The sequence below is a fragment of the Ahaetulla prasina genome, chromosome 3 (genome assembly GCF_028640845.1).
Source record: "Ahaetulla prasina isolate Xishuangbanna chromosome 3, ASM2864084v1, whole genome shotgun sequence".
In the NCBI taxonomy this organism is placed as follows: domain Eukaryota; kingdom Metazoa; phylum Chordata; class Lepidosauria; order Squamata; family Colubridae; genus Ahaetulla; species Ahaetulla prasina.
In genome coordinates, this window is record NC_080541.1 from 210303636 (window position 1) to 210322898 (window position 19263).

Consider the following 19263-nt stretch of genomic DNA (forward strand, 5'->3'; position numbering starts at 1 on the left):
CAACGCCCTTTAAACCGCCTGCGCGTTCTGATTGGCGAGTCTTCCCCCTTCACTCCAAGACTTTCGACCTCTCATTGGCTTAACTCCATCGATAACACCCGCCTCTTCCTAACCGTTTCGGCTGAGTGACGGCACCGCTTCCCATTCCAAGCAAGCTCGATGTCGCTTTAGCGGCTTAGAAAGGGCGGGGCGAGAAGGAGCGTAAACGTATCGGGCATGTTTACGTTAGAGGCGTACACTGCGCTGATTACTGAAACAGGCGCGCGAGTTTGTCCGTCATCGCGCCGCCGGGAGGCGTTCGGCCTAGCTTTTCCTCAACGCAAATTGCGTAGTTTCTCAAGCAACGGCAGCCGGCTTCTAACGGCGGCGCGTCCGTAGCAGCAAGTCAAGCCGAGGCTGAAGGCTGGTTATCTTCCCACTCTCGGACACACTTTTAGACGAAAGCCCCTGCCGCAAAGTTTGAATGAGGCCGTTCCTTTACATGAATGGACACCCTTGAGAGCTGGTGCTGCGGGTTACATATCAGCCATTGACACAGCCATGATTAGGACAGGTTGGATGTATATGATGGATTGATATCTATAGTCTGGTGCAGAGCTTTAATTATAGGCAGTAATGCCGCAACTTCGCTAACAATAGGTTGTTACTTAATACAGATGGGCACAAGGAGAGCCAAACAAGCCATGGATGGATTAGATCAGGCATGAGTGAAAGTCTATTTTGGAATTAGTCACCAGTTTTGCAATTGTCAGAGGCCATTTGTGCTAACTATGTGTGATCTTCACAAAATGCAGAAAGAATAAAGGCAGAAGGGTGCAGTGTGACACTTTATAACACACTGCAATTTTATTTTTATTTTTTTTAAAAAAAGGATGCTTGTCATTGTCCTGCATTTTATAATCCTAATGTGTTTTTCCTCTATATGCCTCAACAGGAACAATACAAAGAGATGGTGGGCTTAAAAGACTGCAATTTTTGCCACTAATGTTAAGGCCAGCCTTACAAGTTAAGGAATAAGAAGGGTATGCATGAAGAATTTTTCCTGTTTATTTGAACAGTAACACACAATTGGATTGTACAGTTTCTGAGTCAAGCAAGAGACACTTTGCTGCCGAGGAACTTTCCCTCCGAAAGCAAAAAGAGGAGGGAAAATTGAACTGCGTTGGATGTTCCAAAACAAGTACCTCCAGTTCAGTGAATATTGTCATTGTCTTGTCATATCAAGTTAGCAGTTTTTCACTGTACTGTAAACAATTTCTAAAAGTAATACCCACAAACTTAACCAAAAAAAGAGAGAAAAGATTCTCCGGTCCTTATGCTCTGTAAAGGCAACATAGTGAAAGTTGTAGATTTGATGTGCTCATGTATTATGAGGACAGTAAGGAACAGATTTCAGAAGTGTGAATATTGTGTGATATATTATTCTCTCAGAAAGAATGTCAAGTCGTCGTCTCACTCCGCCATGTGATAGGCGGCAGCTTCCATGGAGCATGACTGGCATGGGCTCACCCACTGGTGAACTGCGGCCAATGCGATTACCATTTCTTGAAGCTGATGTAAGTAGTCTTGTTCTTTTGGATTAGTGTAATGGAGCATGCTGATGTGTAAATACCATAAATATAAAATAAGATACCGAAGATTGAATGTAAGAAAAAGCCTGCTAGATTTATTTCTAAAACAAATTTATATAGCTACCCAATTCACACATAGGCAGCTCCAGGAAGCTTACACAATTCTAAAAATCCATTATATAATAAATGCCCATTTTTTTAAAAAAAAACCCTATCCCGCTCCCATGGCAGCAACAACACAATCAAATCAGCCATTTGATCCACTCCGTCTCCATGTGTGGTGCCCAGGTCTGCTGAAAAACGATGATTTTTAGGACTTTTCATAAAACCAACAGGGTGGGGGCCAACTGTACTTCAGGGGAAATGTTGCATAAAAAGGGTCACCCACAGAGAAGGTCAATGATCAAACCAAAGGCTCATATATTCCGTTATTGTTATTCTAAAGATACCTTTGAAAAGCTTTAAACAAGTCATGTTTCTAATACGGTAGGATCTTCTCTTTTTCAGCGAATTATACTGAAAGGTGTGCTGTGTAACAGAGGCCATATAATGAATATAAAACCATAATCCATACACATCCCTGAAATTTCCCAAGATTGCAAACCCCTGGAGTGACTTGCTTGAATTTATTTACATTTAAGAATAGAATAGAATAGAATAGAATAGAATAGAATAGAATAGAATAGAATAGAATAGAATAGAATAGGGATTTTATTGGCCAAGTGTGATTGGACACACAAGGAATTTGTCCTGGTGCATATGCTCTCAGTGTACATAAAGGAAAAGATACCTTCATCAAGGTATAACACTTAAAACACTTAATGGTAGTCATAGGGTACAAATAAGTCCTCCAGAAATAAGTAGGTAGAGAATTGGGGATTTGCAGCTAGACCTAAGTTTTCATTTTTCTCTCAAAATCAGATTAAACTGATTGGATTCTGCTGCTGAGTAAGAATTTTTAGAAGGAATTCTTCCTTAAATTAGTCCCTTATTTAAGAGGATGGAATTTATTCCTTCCCCTTTACCCTTCGTTGTACATTATAAATATTACACCGAATCATAGGATTTCATAAAGTACAGTCAGTCCAAAGCTGGTGCCTATCAGATGTATTGGACAGGCACTTTATTCCTGCTGGAAATAAAACTCCAGTGTATACATGTCATTGGCTTGAGAATCTTTAAAATGATATTTATATAATTTATGTAGCTGCCCCGTTCAAGCAACATGACTCTGGTTTTTGGCATACAAACTCACTTAGCACAACAACGGTGCATGTCATATTTTAGTGTATTATGATATATATTTCAATCTTAAATCCTGAATTAAAAATCTTGAAAAGGTTATAATTGTTTGACGTAACCTTTTGCTAGGGACAGGTTGTCCATGCACATACCATTATTTTTTAAAATATGAAATCCACCTCAAACCTTGACGATTTGGACTCGGTGGGTGGTGCCTAAAGTTTTGAACTTGTTCGTGTTTTGCAGAAACATATGTGCACTGAACTGAATCCAGGTAAAAATCCTGGATCCAACTTTTTTTTTCTTTTGGATGCTGCTCCTCAATTTTTTGTTTTTGTTTTTTTGTCAAATCTTGTCGCTCGAACAGACATTTACAGAGTTTTTCCAGGCGCAAGGAAGCGATGCGGAAATGTCAAATTTCTGCCGGTTAAAAACACATTTTCACGGGCCCAGTTGCCCTTAAAAAAAAAAAAAAAGGCAGAGCAAAGGGGAAGGTATCGTTTTCGACAGGCCACTAGGAAGCCCTCGTCCTTTGCTCTCTTGCCTTGGATCCCGGGCTCCGTATCAGCTAAGAAAATCCAAGTTCTACCGGGCTCTTTTTATTTCAAGAATCGGAGCGCTGCGTAGTTTACGTAAAGCGATCTCTGGCTCTTGTTGGGGGGATTGATTGCTTTTGCCTTCTTCCAGCCGCGGCTTCAATCGATGTGCGGGGGCTCCATGCAGCAGCCTGTTCGACTGAGCGGTCCTCGGGCCAGACTGCTGCTACCGCCGCCGCCGCCGCCACAACCGCTGCCCGCCCTGCCTCCGCCGCCGCCCGCTCCGCTTCACCTGCCCGCCCAGTCGCCCCTTGACGCCGTGGGGGGCCCGGCAGCCGTTCTGAGCGGAGATCGATCGCGGACGAAGGACGGGCTCGTAAGTGTCGGATCCGGGAGCTCCCGCGTCAGCCATTCGTTTTCTCGCACGTGGAACGCGGGAGAAGGTGGTGCCTTCCCTACGACGGATAAGCCTCTGGTCCTATCCCCGTGGGTGTGAAAGCCGTCGCTCGGGAAGGAGGTGGAGCGTGATGGGACCGAGAAGGAGGGGGTGCGGGGAGATTTGTAGTTTGGGAGATCCTAAAATAACAAAAGACGGGAAAAGATTTGGATCGAAAGATCTCCGATCCTGCCTAAAGTGAATTCCAGCCACCCTCGCCGTATGTTATTTATCTAGGCCAGGATTTAATCCATAGGCAGTTGTATAGATCAGGGGTCTCCAACCTTGGCCACTTTAAGCCTGGAGGATTTCAACTTGCAGAATGCTCCAGCCAGCAAAGCTGGCTGGGGAATTCTGGGAGTTGAAGTCCTCCAGGCTTAAAGTGGCCAAGGTTGGTGACCCCCCCCCCAGGTATAGATTATGCTAAACAGATAGTCCTCGACTTGCAACAGTTCATTCACTCGGTGACTGTTCAAAGTTACAACGGCACTGGAAAAAAAAGTGACCGATGACCGTTTTTCACACTTACGACCTTTGTAACATCCCCGTGATCATGTGATCAAAATTCAAATGCTTGGCAACTGGCTCATACTTATGACGGTTGCTGTGTCCTAAGGTCATGTGAACCACATTTACAACCTTTTGACAAGCAAAATAGCAATAGCCCGCTTCATAGCCCGCTTCATACCGCTTCACAGTCCTCTCTACCAGCAGTTTACATAGTCGTCATATTGCCCCCACCCCCTCAATAATCTGGGTCCTCATTTTACTGACCTCAAAAGGATGGAAAGCTGAGTCAACCTTGAGTTGGTGGGAATCGAACTGCCGGCAATCAGGAGTCAGAAGGATTGGCCTGCAAAGTTGCATTTTAACCATTGTGCCACTACAGCTTAATCAATGGGGAAGCCAGTTTCACTCTAACAGTCATGTTACTGACTTATCAACGCTTAACAACTGTGGCAAGAAAGGTTGTAAAATGGGGCAAAACTCAATAAACGCCTCACTTAATAAAAGAAATGTTGGGTTCATTTGTGGTCGTAAGTCGAGGACTACCTGTACAGTTCACGAGAACTGTGTGCCTTTGCTGTGTGGATATGTGCAACCAGTATTCAGGCACTAGCACAGCAGACCAAGCTTGTCCAGTTCTAATCTTAACTTTCTGAAACAATTGAATTCCTCAGATTAACAAAACATGTTAAATTATAAAGTAATGATAGTGGCTGTTTTTGCAGGTTGCACAAAGTGTGACAGAAAAATAATAAAGTTGCAAGATCTTTTCCAGGCTTTCCCTGCCACCATTTTTTCTTTCTTTCCCCTCCCCTCCTGTTGCAAACTCTTTCTCTCTGCTATTCCTGTTTCCCTCCCTTGCATTTGAAAAGAAAGCTCTCATTTGTCCAGAAAGGTTCATTAATAATCATAATAATCTCATAATCAAGCATAAGCACCTGACTATCTCAAAATTCCACTTGTCACAGAAGTGTGACTTTTGTTTTACAGTAGAAAAACTTTTTTCCCTAACACCTGTTGTATCTCATTCCCTCAAAAACATTCATCTCAATAAAATCGCATGGATTTCTCGCCTTTGAATCCCAAAATGTATAAGAATCTGTGTCATTCTATTATTTGGTGTCCCTCTTTCTTGCAAATCAGGCACCCAGTGATCGATTGTTGAATAAAGTTTGGGAATTTCTCCTCTGCATTGTGCTCCTTTCTTCGGCAAAAATTCCACAACAAAAATTAAGATTGTGTGAGTGCTGCCATAAAATGTATTTGCACAACATGCTAACCCCATAGTTTATTAAACATTGATTATAGATTTAACCCTATTGACTGTTCACACAGCACACTGAATCAAAAATTAACAACAATCCACTGTCTGGATTATCATAGCATAGTAACCCTCCAAAAAGCTAAACAAATTTAGCGTATTATAATAATACAGTAATTAAATCACAAATTCAGTAACTATGGTTTAGCCTAACAAGCTGTAAACTGAGACATTCCATCTCTGAACTTTCCATATAGCTGTTGTGGTTCTTTTGGTCAATTGTTATTTTAAGAAGTAACTAGTATGTCCCAAAGGTGCTTTTTTCCAAGAGGCAACTGGACTTTCTGGTTTTTTCTTTGAAGATGTTTCACTTCTCATCCAAGAAGCTTCTTCAGCTCCAACTGGATGGTGGGGAATGGAAGAATTTATACTCCTTGCAGACAGCTGGTCATTTGCATTCTTTTAGCAGGATGTTGAGTTACTTTGAGATTTATCTATGAAACAAAATCACCTGAGTGATGCAAGTTGGTGTGGAACCTTCTTGGAACTGATGAAAGGACTGTTTGGTAGATTGGAGAAATATGATGTTGTATCCCTCCCCCTCTGTTGAGAGAAGGCTGTTCAATTTTGACATAGATGGCCTCTTTAACAACCCTCTTTCAAACCAGAGATCCTCTCTGTCCAAAATATGGACTTCGTTGTCTTCAAAAGAGTGGCCTGTGTCTTTTAAATGCAGATGGGCTGTTGAATCTAGTCCTGATGCATTTGTTCTCCCATATTGTACCATGCATTTATGAAGTGGTTGTTTCGTTTCTCTAATGTACAAGCTGCACATGGCTTATTGCATTGTACCGCATATACCACATTGCTCAGTTTCTTCATTGTATTTAAAATTGGTAGTGGGCAAGCAGTGGTCCAGCAGAGTTCTGTGTTGTAGACACATTTTTTTCCACTACCATGACAGCTTCGGTAGTTGGAATGAAGGTGAAGAGAGAAGTCACATCATAGGAAACCATGGTCTTATCCAGATCCAGTTTTAATTTCCAAACCTTGCTGGCGAAATCTTGTGAATTGTTGATGTGATGGGTGGGTTGGGTTGCCAACTAGAGGAGCTAATAAATAGGTGATAGCATCAACCTCAGCCCAGAACATGTATGTGCCATGCTGGACCTTTGCTTGACCACTACTTATTTTAAATACAATGAAGGTTTCTACAGACAAAAACATGGCTGAGCCATGGATTCACCGGTGTCCTCCATTGTAGCCAACCTCTACATAGAAGAGGTAGAAACCAAAGCCCTAGACTCCTTCACAAGAATTCCACCCACTCACTGGTGTAGTTATGTGGACATACTTGGGTCAGGATCAAAACACAGGAAATGGAAGCATTTACCAAACATATCAACTCTGTGGACAAATAACATCAAATTCACATGGGAAGATGTTAAGGAAAATAGTCTATCCTTCCTGGACTGTGCAGTACACATTAAGGAAGACAGAAAACTTAACATTGAAGTTTACAGAAAACTCACTCACACAGATCAATATATACATTTTGATTCCCACCACCCACTGGAACACAAAATGGGAGTCATCAGAACCTTACATCACCGAGCTGAAAGCCTGCCTAGATGGGCAAAGATGGGAAAGAAAAAGGACATAAACACATCAAGGAAGCCCACAGAACATGTGGCTATCCCAAGTGGACCTTCATCAAATCTCAAAAAAGACCCTACAGGAGCTTCTCTGTAAAAGACAACAACAAGAACAATAAACAAAGCAACGTTGTCATTCCATACATTGCATATACATCGGAAAAACTCAGGAGGATCTTCACCTAACATAATATACATTCACACTTCAAACCCAAGAATACACTAAGGCAGAAGCCTGTCCATCCCAAAGATAAAACACTTGGACAGAAACTGAGCAACGTGGTATATGCAGTACAATGCAGTGAGCCATGTGCAGATCTGTACATTGCGGAAACGAAACAACCACTTCATAAACGCATGGCACAATATAGGAGAACAAACGCATCAGGACTAGATTCAGTAGCCCATCAGCATTTAAAAGACACAGACCACTCTTTTGAAGACAACGAAGTCCATATTTTGGACAGAGAGGATCGCTGGATTGAAAGGGGGTTAAAGAGGCCGTCTACGTCAAAATTGAACAGCCCTCTCTCAACAGAGGAGAAGGGATACAACATCATCTATCTCCAATCTACCAAACAGTCCTTTCAACAGTTCCAAGAAGGTTCCACACCAACTTTTTTTTTTATTTGCATTTATATCCCGCCCTTCTCCGAAGACTCAGGGCGGCTTACACTATGTTAAGCAATAGTCGTCATCCTATTTGTATATTTATATACAAAGTCAACATTGCCCCCAACAATCTGGGTCCTCACTTGCATCACTCAGGTGACTTTGATGCACAGATAAATCTCAAAGTGACTCAACATCCTGCTAAAAGAATGCAAATGACCAGTTGTCTGCAAGGAGTATAAATCCTTCCATTCCCCACCATCCAGTTGGAGCTGAAGAAGCTTCTTGGATGAGAAGTGAAATGTCTTCAAAGAAAAACCAGAAAGTCCAATTACCTCTTGAAGAAAAAAAAAGCACCTTTGGGACATTAACTGTGTGTTTTACAAATAATTCCTTCTCTATTCTTTTTCTTTATTTAATTGTCAAAGAGGTTTCTAAATATTCTAAATTAGCTGGTGGTAGATAGTTTTTACTATGTAAATTCTTCTTAAAGAATTCTTATTAATATAATTCTTATATCCAAGCATCTTTTTCTTGCCACTGTGTCCAATTAAAGAAAAAAACAAATATCAGTTTATTATTAGATTTGAGTGCAAATAGCTTGCAGGTAAGGTTGTCTAAAGCAGGGGTCTCCAACCTCGGCAACTTTAAGACTTGTGAACTTCAACTCCCAGAGTTCCGCAGCCAGCTTTGCTGGCTGAGGAACTCTGGGAGTTGAAGTCCACAAGTCTTAAAATTGCCGAGTTTGGAGACCCCTGGTCTAAAGGCCTAGTGCATTTCCTACAGTAAGTAAGATCCCCTGATTGAATCATTTATGGTAGGGGTGTCCAAACTTGGCAGCTTTAAGACTTGTGGACTTCAACTCCCAGAATTCCTCAGCCAGCCTTGCTTGGAATCCCTGATTTATGGAAATCTGTCTTGTCTTCAGTACCTGATGTGTGGAAAAAAAGAGGGGGAAAGGTTTCTCCATGGCTGCAGTCTTGACTTCACTCTGAATAGAAAAATCAATCTTTCCTATTCCTTTCTAATATTCTATCACTACCCATCTATTTTGTACTTATTCATATTTCTGACATTATGGTTCTTTTTGTCACCTAGTTCATTTTTACCAGTACTTTATTATCCCATTTGGGGATTTATTTTTTTCCCTGAAAAACAGAAAAGTAGATACATGATTGTTCTTTCTTTCATTTTGTCACACATGTAAATCATTTTATTTTTGTTCTAGATACCTGGAAGGCAACCCCTGTTCACAATGTATAGACCAAAAGTAAGCCTTAAAGACCGGCAACAACTTTACAGGCTTATTATTAGTCAGCTGTTATATGATGGATATATCAATATTGCTAATGGTCTGATAAATGAAGTAAAGCCACAGTCTGTCTGTGCACCCTCTGAACAACTGTTGCATCTTATTAAACTAGGTAAGTTGAAACATCAGCAAACAAAAATGTTACAGTAATATCAATTTAGTTATAAATTTGGTTATAGTGATTTCCACACTGAAAGCCATTATTTTAATATGACCGCACCCACATACCATTAATTAAATATGGCTGTGCAGAGATTCGGAGTCAAAGAGCAAAATGTAATTCAGCTGTAGGTGACAGGAAAAGTTGCAGTTGCTTAAGATACTTCCCAATGGTTATATATATACACACTTCGAATTCATATGAATCTAGATCTCTGCACACCTAGCTTGCTTATTTGATTGATTGACTGACTGATTGAACTACCATCTCGTGATTCTGGGCAGCTCACAATAAAACACAAAACAAAAGCAATGCAAAAAGTTAAAACTCACAGCAGCCAGGAATCCTAAAGCCCACCATTAATTTAAGCAAGAGATTGGCAGAGCACCAGACTGAAGCAAGTTTGGTTCTGCCTTCTAAAATAATGTTGAGCAATATTCCAATCAATTGTCCAGTAACGGTGTAATTCTAATTGGCTTTTAGAACTTTTTCTGAGGTGTTTCTAGCCTTCTGACTTTAAATGGTCTAGCTGTACTATCAAACTACACATTGACATCACTGTAAAGGTCTCTCCTTTACCTTCCTTTTTCCTACTGTTTTGCACATTCCCAGACATTCTCTTTTATAGGTTTAAAATTTTGATTTGCGTGGAAATGAATGACGTACCATGATTTGCACAATAAGAGAAGAAAGTAATTGACTGGTGGGAAAGGATAGGGCGCATAAAGCACATTGTGCTCATATATTCTAAAGCAAGACTTAGCTTTATGTTTGAATAAAATCAATGCTAGGAGACAAATCATTTTTATTTCATAAGCATTCTCTATTCAGCTTGTCTATAGATATTAAAATTCTCTGTATTAACTTTATACTTACTATATATTTCATGAGTCAAAAAGAGGGCTGTGAAAATATCTACAGACCCCTCACATTCTGGACATAAATTGTTTCAACTTCTACCCTCAAAATAACACTATTGGGCATTGCACACCAAAACAACGATAGAACGACAGTTTTTCCCCGAATGCCATCACTCTGCTAAGTAACTAATTCCCACCACACTGTCGAGTTAACTACTAAGACTGTACTACTATTCTTCTTCTCATCCTTACTAGTACCTATCTTCTTCCCAGTTATGGCTATATCCATGTTGCTTGTATCTTTATAATTTATATTGTTTTTATTGCTTCCTAGTATGATTTGATTGCTTATTAGTATCCTATGACTATCACTAAGTGTTGCATCTTACGATTCTTGACAAATACATTTTATCTTTTCTTTATGTACACTGAGAGCATATGCACCAAAGACAAATTCCTTGTGTGTCCAATCACACTTGGCCAATACAGAATTCTGTTCTGTTCTGTTCTGTTTTATTCTATTTTATTCTATTTCTATTTATTTCTATTTCTTATTCTGTTCTAAATAAGCTTCCTGTAATTTGTAATCTATAGTTATTTTGATATTTGCTTCTTGTACAGCCACATGGTACATTATTGAATCAACTTCGGTTTATATTTTTTTAAAAATAAAGTTTGGTGCGTTCTCTCCTCCAGGAATGGAAAATGACGATAGTGCAGTGCAGTATGCAATTGGACGCTCTGATACAGTAGCTCCTGGAACAGGAATTGACTTGGAGTTTGATGCAGATGTACAGACTATGTCCCCAGAAGCATCTGAATATGAGACATGTTATGTCACATCTCACAAAGGACCATGTCGTGTAGCGACATACAGCAGAGATGGACAGTTAATTGCTACAGGATCAGCTGATGCATCAATAAAAATACTTGATACTGAAAGAATGTTAGCAAAAAGTGCTATGCCCATTGAGGTAAATATTGAAATAGTATGAATCTATCTTGTTGCTTCAGGTCTTTTTTGATCATCTGCTGTTTTCATAAAGAGATACAAAAGAGATATTGAATTCTACATGGAGAGACTCTTCGGTGACCTTCAGAATTCAGGCTCTGGTTATTTAATTTAAAAATACATATTTTCCTTAGATTTCAGTGAAAGTCTATAAGCTTATATAAACACTATTGTACAAGATACAAATAATTGCAGATGTGGTTGTGGATTGTCTTTGGAGATTCACTTTTGCTGGGGACGTGGGAAAGATTGAGCTCACCTCTGTTGTTCACTTTCCGAATTTTAATCTTTTTGGTAATTTCTTAACAGCTTTATTTCTTATTTTTCCCTATCCATTCCCTTGTTCCTTTCACCTTATTGCAATCCAGTTTTGCTTACCCAAATGATAGCATCTAATAGCTTTTGGCTGATTTCAGAATCTAGGCAGAATTGGCCACAATGGTATTTAGATCTGGGAATTCTGGGACTGTTGGCTTGATTGGAAAATTGAAAGATACTCTGGAAGAAGGCAATAGTAAAATGCCTCAATAACACTTTCAAAAAGGCTGAATGAATGTGTCATGATTAATTTGATAAATATAGCTTATGCTCTGGGAATAATTCCCCAAAAATTAATTTTTCGGGGAAAATGTATATTATTGCAATGCATTTTAGACAATTAGATTTCTGAATACATGAAATAATCATATTTTATATTATTTATCATATAAATCATTTGTACATGGTAATAGGTGGGCTGCCAAGATTTTGAAAAATGCTCACATGGCCACAATCTGCCATGTGAAAGTTTAAATGTGTGTTTCCATTTCTTTTCTTATAACAGCTTTGCATCAACTAACTTTAAATAATTGTTAGGCTCTGTATGAAAGAGAACTAACAGTTGTGAAAAGGTGCTGTTTGTTCTTTAAACTCTCTGCAAAGGAAATTAGTTGTATATTTACGTGCATTTTATTTTATATACCATATTTTTTGGACTATAAGACACACCTAAATTTAGAAGGGCTGGGAAGTGGCTCACCAGGCTAATGCAGCCTGTTATTAACACACAGCTGCCTGCAATTACAATTACTGCAGGCTCGAGTCCCACCAGGCCCAGCCTTCCATCCTTTATAAGGTAGGTAAAATGAGGACCCAGATTGTTGGGGGGGCAATAAGTTGACTTTGTATATAAATATACAAATAGGATGAGACTATTGCCTTGCACAGTGTAAGCCGCCCTGAGTCTTTGGAGAAGGGCGGGATATAAATTCAAATAAAAAAGAAGAAGAAGAAGAGGAAAACAACAAAAAGAAGTTTTTGGCCTCCACACCTTTTTCGAGCCTTTTCCAGCCTTTTTTCTGCCTGTTTTCGGGGCTTTTTTCAGCCTCAAAAATGGGCAGAAAAAAGCCTCAAAAATGGGGTGTGCAGAGGCCAAAAAACGGCCAGCAGGTGGGCAGGGCTTCAGCAGTATTCGGTCTATAAGATGCACAGACATTTTCACCCCCTTTTGGGAGACAAATAAGTATGTTTTATAGTCCAAAAAATACGGTATTTGAAAGACTATATTTAAATGCTGTACTTTTAATTTTTACAGGTTATGATGAATGAAACAGCTCAGCAGAACATGGAGAACCACCCAGTTATTAGAACCCTTTACGATCATGTAGATGAGGTCACCTGTTTAGCTTTTCATCCAAATGAACAAATCCTTGCATCTGGATCCAGAGACTACACTCTGAAATTGTTTGACTACTCGAAACCATCTGCCAAAAGAGCTTTCAAATATATTCAGGTCAGGTTCTCTAATCATACATTTCTAAGAAATATCATCATAAGAAACTTAGAAAAGGTCTGTCTTGCTGGTGTTACTGAATATAATTTTTAGATATATGGATTTAAATGATACTTGATGATATAGTTTTCCAGACAGTTTTTTAGTTCTTAAATTATGGGTCAAGCATGATAACAAGTTCTTTTTCTGTAGTTTGTTTTAATACTTGGTACATTGAAAAATGATGAGCACAAAACAATGATTCAGTTGTCAAAGACTATGTTAATGTTTTTCTCTCAAACTTTTTTTTCTATTGAAAGCTCATCATTACTATTCCAAATTGCTTGGTGGGAAATGTGTGTCTTCTGTAATCAATATCCCTTTTTAAAAAACTTTAAACATATTTTTTAAAATAGTCATGCATTTTTAAGGAGAAAAATAAGATTCTTTCCCCCCATTCCCCCCCCCCCAAATCTCTATCAGATGTGTACTTGTACTTGTTCACAATCAATACAGTGTCCTTCTTTGGATAGGAATTCATTTTATATTTGATATATTTATTAGCATAGTTAATCAATTAGCATTGATATTTAGATATGTTACAGTTATAGGATAGTGCACTCTAATGTTAATTGTTGAATTTCCAATTAAACAGGAAGCAGAAATGCTGCGCTCTATATCTTTCCATCCTTCTGGGGATTTCATACTTGTTGGGACACAGCATCCTACCCTGCGGCTCTATGATGTGAATACTTTCCAGTGCTTTGTATCTTGCAATCCTCAAGATCAACATACAGATGCTATATGCTCAGTTAATTACAATGCAAGTGCTAACATGTATGTAACAGGCAGCAAAGATGGATGCATCAAATTGTGGGATGGAGTTTCAAATCGTTGTATCACCACTTTTGAGAAGGCACATGATGGTGCTGAAGTCTGTTCCGCCATTTTCTCTAAGAACTCCAAGTACATACTTTCAAGTGGAAAGGATTCTGTGGCTAAACTATGGGAGATATCAACAGGAAGGACACTAGTCAAATATACAGGTAGGTGAAAACTAATCTGAACAGTATAATCTGACTTTCTCTGATTTGGCTTTCGTAGTGAATCCCGTAAGTAGTTGCGTTAAGTAATATGTATTCATGGATATACCTGGATTTTAGCAATGCACAATACAAACCTTGTTAGGTAATCACAATTTTTCACTTGCCCAATAAGTGTAAAATTAAGTTACTTTGTGAATCTGGAACATTATATTTTACCTGAGAAGAAAAATTCAGTAGTGCACTGAATTTTTCTTTGTTTATCCTAAGTAACTGAACAATCTAAAGTCTAGAAAGTATTTTGTAAATGTCAAACATTTTTCCCTGTTCTATAGTTGTATGAGTTAATGCATATACGTGTGTGTGTGTGTGTGTGTGTGTGTGTGTGTGTTATTGTTCCTATCACCCATCTCCTCCCAGTTATGACTATATGACTGTAACCTTGTTGCTGGTATTCTTACGATTTATATTGACTCCAGGCAGGTTTGTAAATTATACTCTGAATTTCTCCTAATCTCCTAATTAAGTTTTGGTTTACTTAGGAAATTTTATTTATTTATATATACATATTTACAGAAAGGGACGCAGTGGCTTAGTGAGTAAGAGACGCTGAGCTTGTCAATCAAAAGGTCGGCAGTCCCGCGGTTTGAATCCCTAGCGTCGCGTAACAGGATGAGCTCCCGTTCCTTGTCCCAGCTTCTGCCAACCTAGCAGTTTGAAAGCACGTAAAAAATGCAAGTAGAAAAATAGGGTCCACCTTTGGTGGGAAGGTAACAATGTTCCGTGCGCCTTTGGCATTGAGTCATTCTGGCCACATGACCACGGAGACGTCTTTGGACAGCGCTGGCTCTTCGGCTTTGAAACGGAGATGAGCACCGTCCCATAGAGTCACGAACGACTAGCACATATGTGCAAGGGGAACCTTTACCTTACACATACACATACATATATATAGATATATACATATTTGTTTTGGAAGTGTCTTGGTGACGTTTGACGAAGTCTCATTCGTCATCTTCAGGCTTCAGCTTCGTGCTTCCCATTGCTCCCAGAAGCACGAAGCTGAAGCCTGAAGATGACGAATGAGACTTCGTCGAAACGTCGCCAAGACACTTCCAATTTTACGCGGGAGAAAACCCGAATAACCAAAGATCTACATATATACATATATATACATACACATATACATACACATATATACATATACATACACACACACACACACACACACACACACACACACATATATATACTTTGCAAACCTGCCAGTAATGTACTTTGTACTTCTGAATTGCTATTTCCTAGAGAGCAAATGTTTTTAAGAAAAAATCCCGGGTAGGTTCATTTTAAACAGTGTAAAACTCCTAAAAGAATAATCAGAAGTCATTTAAACAGATTCATCTTCTAAGATTAATTTCAAATTTCACTTTATAATACATTAAGCCAGCAGGGTGCAGCCAAGATTTGACCTGCTGAATTGTTGGGTGTTACTATACTTCTTTTAAGAAATAAAACTGGAGAACCTTCTTTACTACACATGCTACAATTACAACAGACAAGCCAGCTGCCTAACACAAGATGCATAACAAACACTACATTACCCCATTCTAAACCCACTCTCACTAGGGCTAAATTGGGCCTAAGGCCACCTCAGTACACATTGGCATAAATTGAGTGGAAACCACTGCCCCCCAACTCAGAAAATTTATTTGTAGGCATTAGTAATTAGAGCATAATATATCTAATGTATTATAGTCTAAAAATCTATAAGTTCCATATATAGTGATTATTTTTATTTAGACTTGTAAAGCCATCTAAGCTCTTATATGTGCAACATAGTGTTTACATTCTAAGAAGCATATTTTGGCTCTTTTAGTTCTCTGAAATATTGAAAGTTGTCAGTAGAAATTTGAGGACTGATGCCATAATCCATTTTAATGAAGTCGAACACTGAGTAAACTGAAAATTATATCTACTTTGTATGTTGTCTCTCCGTTTTTCATAACTGTACTTCATTTAAATCTAATCCTGCTCTTAGCTCTAATTCAGCTAATACCTTATTATAATAACTACAAACAATTAAACATGGATTACAGATGAATGATAAAATTACATGTTAGTTTACCGTTTTACTGATACAAACTAGAAATTTAATTGAATATTTATATATTAAACTATTGCATTAAGAATCCTACGGGAAAAATTACAGCAAAATTACCCTATAGATAGGGTGCTAATATTTTTGAATGTCTTACAATACTGTAAGTTTGGGAAATACATACTGCTCTCTTTTACATCTTATATTGTATATTCATGGATTTCATAGGGGGTATTTTTTGTTTCGTTTTTTTGTACAAATAGCAATCCAGGTTTTTTTTTTCTCTTTTAAAAATCAGGTGTAAAAAATCAGGTGTAGATGAAAAATAGCATATCCCTTAACAATACCAATTTCCTTAATCAGTAAAAGCAAAACCCAAATTCTGGCTATTTTTCAAAAGCTAAGTGAAAAAGATATTCCTCTTGTATTCTTTTGGGAGTTAAGCTCCAATGGCCGAGTTTCATTCTACTCTCGAAATAACAGCTGATTTGGCATTATAGCAATTCTCCATTGTTTGTGATAAATGTTTATAATAGAAGAAATTTACATCCTTTTACACTCAGGAGAAGGTTTGAAAGATTAAGTTGAGCTTGACTGCTGATGCCTTCATGGATATGTCAAGGTAGTTTTCATGGCAGCAATAGATAAGCGGCTTACCATTGCTTTCTGGATTATTATGTCCTATTTCCAAGTACTATGAATTTGAAGGTACATATACACTACCCCAAACCATATGAACTAGTCTGGACTATGGGAAACACTGAGGATTTTCTTTTCTGTGAATATTCTTGCTGACCTTACTAATGAATATGTTGTTGCCTATTTTAGAAGATTCAACATTCTTATTGTTGGGCTTTAATACTTAAAAAAATTGAATCCATTTGGCAAAGGATGGCATATGTCTGTAATGGCAAACCTATGGCACGTGTGCCACAGGTGGCACACAGAGCCCTCTCATCTCCACCGTGCATGCGCACACCTTCTGCCGGCCAGCTGATTTTTGGGTCTCTGCCGCACATGTGTGGAGGAAAAGGCAGATGCAGGAGATGCATGCATATACACGGGGTGGGGCATGTGGGGGGTCGCATGCGCATTAGCTTATGAGTTATAAGTGCAGGGAGGCCTACTAGGCTCAAAACAGGGCATGGTGGGATCGGGCTTGGTCCCCCGCAGCCCATTTTTGCTCCCAGGAGGCTGCAGGGAGGCCTACTAGGCCAAAACTGGGCGTGGGAGGAGACCGGAGGGGTTGTGTACACATGCGCTGAGGGCGGGGGGAGCACGGGGGATCGCACATGCATGTGTGCATTGCGTTATAGGTATGAGGGTGTGCGCAGGCTTTAGGCACACGACAACCAAAAGGTTAGCCATCACTGGCATATGTGAACACCATATAATTAATTGCATACAATATGCTGTTAAACCTGCAGGAGCTGGCCTGAGTGGACGCCAGGTTCATAGGACACAGGCTGTTTTTAATCATACCGAAGACTATGTGCTCCTTCCAGATGAAAGGACCATTAGCCTTTGCTGCTGGGATTCCCGAACGGCGGAGCGAAGAAACCTCCTTTCCTTGGGGCATAATAGCATTGTTCGCTGCATTGTCCATTCGCCTACAAATCCTGGCTTCATGACCTGCAGTGATGACTACAGAGCTCGATTCTGGTACCGAAGATCAACCACAGATTAAAATAGCAGTTCTGAAATGCTTGCTCAAATTTTATCCCATTTTCTTTTACAGATAAGTCTGTTTTTATTATGATTTATTTCAGAAGTTTGAAAATGAATCATCTGTAAGAAAGAAACAAGCCCTACCTGAAGGGTATTTTTAAAGTTGTGGTCTTATATATTTTTTTAAAAAAAGAACCCATAAGCTTAATTTTTTCCTTAAATGTACAAGTCTGCCCATTTTTACTACTTAAAGTTGGTCTTTTGTTTTTGTGTTTTTAACAAATTTAATAATCTTTATTTCTTTGTATATACATTTAATTGCCTAGTCCTGGTTTGTAATTTTATACTATGCTTTAATGTTTTGTTATTCTTTAGATGATTTACATCTGCTAGCCTACAGTTCTCTTATTAAAACTAATTCTTACAGCAGTGTGCCTTTGTTTTCTCAGAATTAACCATTTCCGGTTTCTACATCATAATCCCAAATAAGGAACACATGTTATGACTACAAAATGCATCTAGGAAGTTCTGTTTAAGCACGTCCTTCTCTGAGCTAAGATTGGTTTGAAGGTGAAATTTCATCACTAAACTATACATAATGGACAAACTGCAAATTGGAATTTAATCTTGAAATGAATGATATGCTAGGAAAAACAATATAGATAATTAAAAACCTATTCAAATAAGTCCATCTTCATCTCCACTTACAGTTAAGCTGTTCAGGCATACTCTTAAATATTCAGCCAACATAAATTATTTTCCAGACAGTGGATTTTCACATAGGAACATTAAGTCAAGGCATTTTCTTCATATCCATTGAGAAATAATATTTGTTTGTATGGGATGAAATTTTGCTCAATAACACCCTAGGATATAGCTTAGTAAGCTGCAGTTAGTTAGATTTCAACAATAAACACATTTTACAAACCACAGTGGCTAAATTCCCCCAAGGTGCTAAATTATAGTTATTGGCTTAGTGCAAAACAGCAAATTTGAAAATGGGCAGTGAAACTCCACCAATACTCATTTCAACTTCCCAAAGTCTTGCTTTTAAAACTGTCTTGACAAAAGAAATTTTATTCCTGAGAAGCACTAAAATAGAGTTTATTTCTAACAGGAAGTAAACCCGTTGAATGTTGTGTAAACAATTTAAAAAGAGGAAGGGACTGGATAGTAGGGGTTACAATTCTCACACTTGGGGTTAGAACTGTCGCATCTTAATGACTGCTGGCTAGTTCTAAGGGGAGTTGAAGAACCTGGTTGTCTACCCTCAAAATGGTTGTGTTTCATGACATCTGAACCGCAAACCAGACCTATTTTACCTTAGTGGGCTGTACAAATGTATGGTAAATTTGTATTCCATCATTTCAGGAAAACCAGGGAAATTGTTGAGTAAACTAGGATTAAATTAATGTATGAAACTTGGAACAAGATGAAGCAATATCCTCTAGATCAGTGGTAGTCAACCTGGTCCCCACTAGTGGGCGTTCCAGTTTTCATGGTGGGCAGTAGGGGTTTTGTCCGATACTGAAGCACTTTC

The 19263-nt window shown here is 38.8% G+C and overlaps 1 protein-coding gene across 3 annotated transcripts; it reads left to right on the forward strand.

Moving 5' to 3' along the window:
• The first annotated feature begins 343 nt into the window (after positions 1–343).
• On the forward strand, positions 344–18163 carry CSTF1 (cleavage stimulation factor subunit 1). Of its 3 annotated transcripts, XM_058178085.1 has the most exons (9): positions 344–553; positions 935–1022; positions 1432–1556; positions 3501–3725; positions 9049–9244; positions 10849–11126; positions 12738–12935; positions 13570–13960; positions 17483–18163. In XM_058178085.1, the coding sequence occupies exons 3-9, from the start codon at positions 1437–1439 to the stop codon at positions 17740–17742; spliced, it is 1668 nt and encodes a 555-aa protein (XP_058034068.1). In that variant the 5' UTR covers positions 344–553; positions 935–1022; positions 1432–1436; the 3' UTR covers positions 17743–18163. The 3 variants fall into 3 exon arrangements, with proteins under 3 accessions (XP_058034068.1, XP_058034067.1, XP_058034066.1); XM_058178084.1 differs by having other exon boundaries at positions 935–1556; XM_058178083.1 differs by lacking the exon at positions 935–1022 and having other exon boundaries at positions 526–553.
• Positions 18164–19263: the final 1100 nt, after the last annotated feature.

Coding starts and splice junctions, on each gene's coding strand:
- CSTF1 (XM_058178083.1), top strand. Junction 3,726..9,048: donor CGCGGACGAAGGACGGGCTC/GTAAGTGTCGGA, acceptor TTTTTGTTCTAG/ATACCTGGAAGGCAACCCCT. Junction 13,961..17,482: donor GACACTAGTCAAATATACAG/GTAGGTGAAAAC, acceptor TTAAACCTGCAG/GAGCTGGCCTGAGTGGACGC.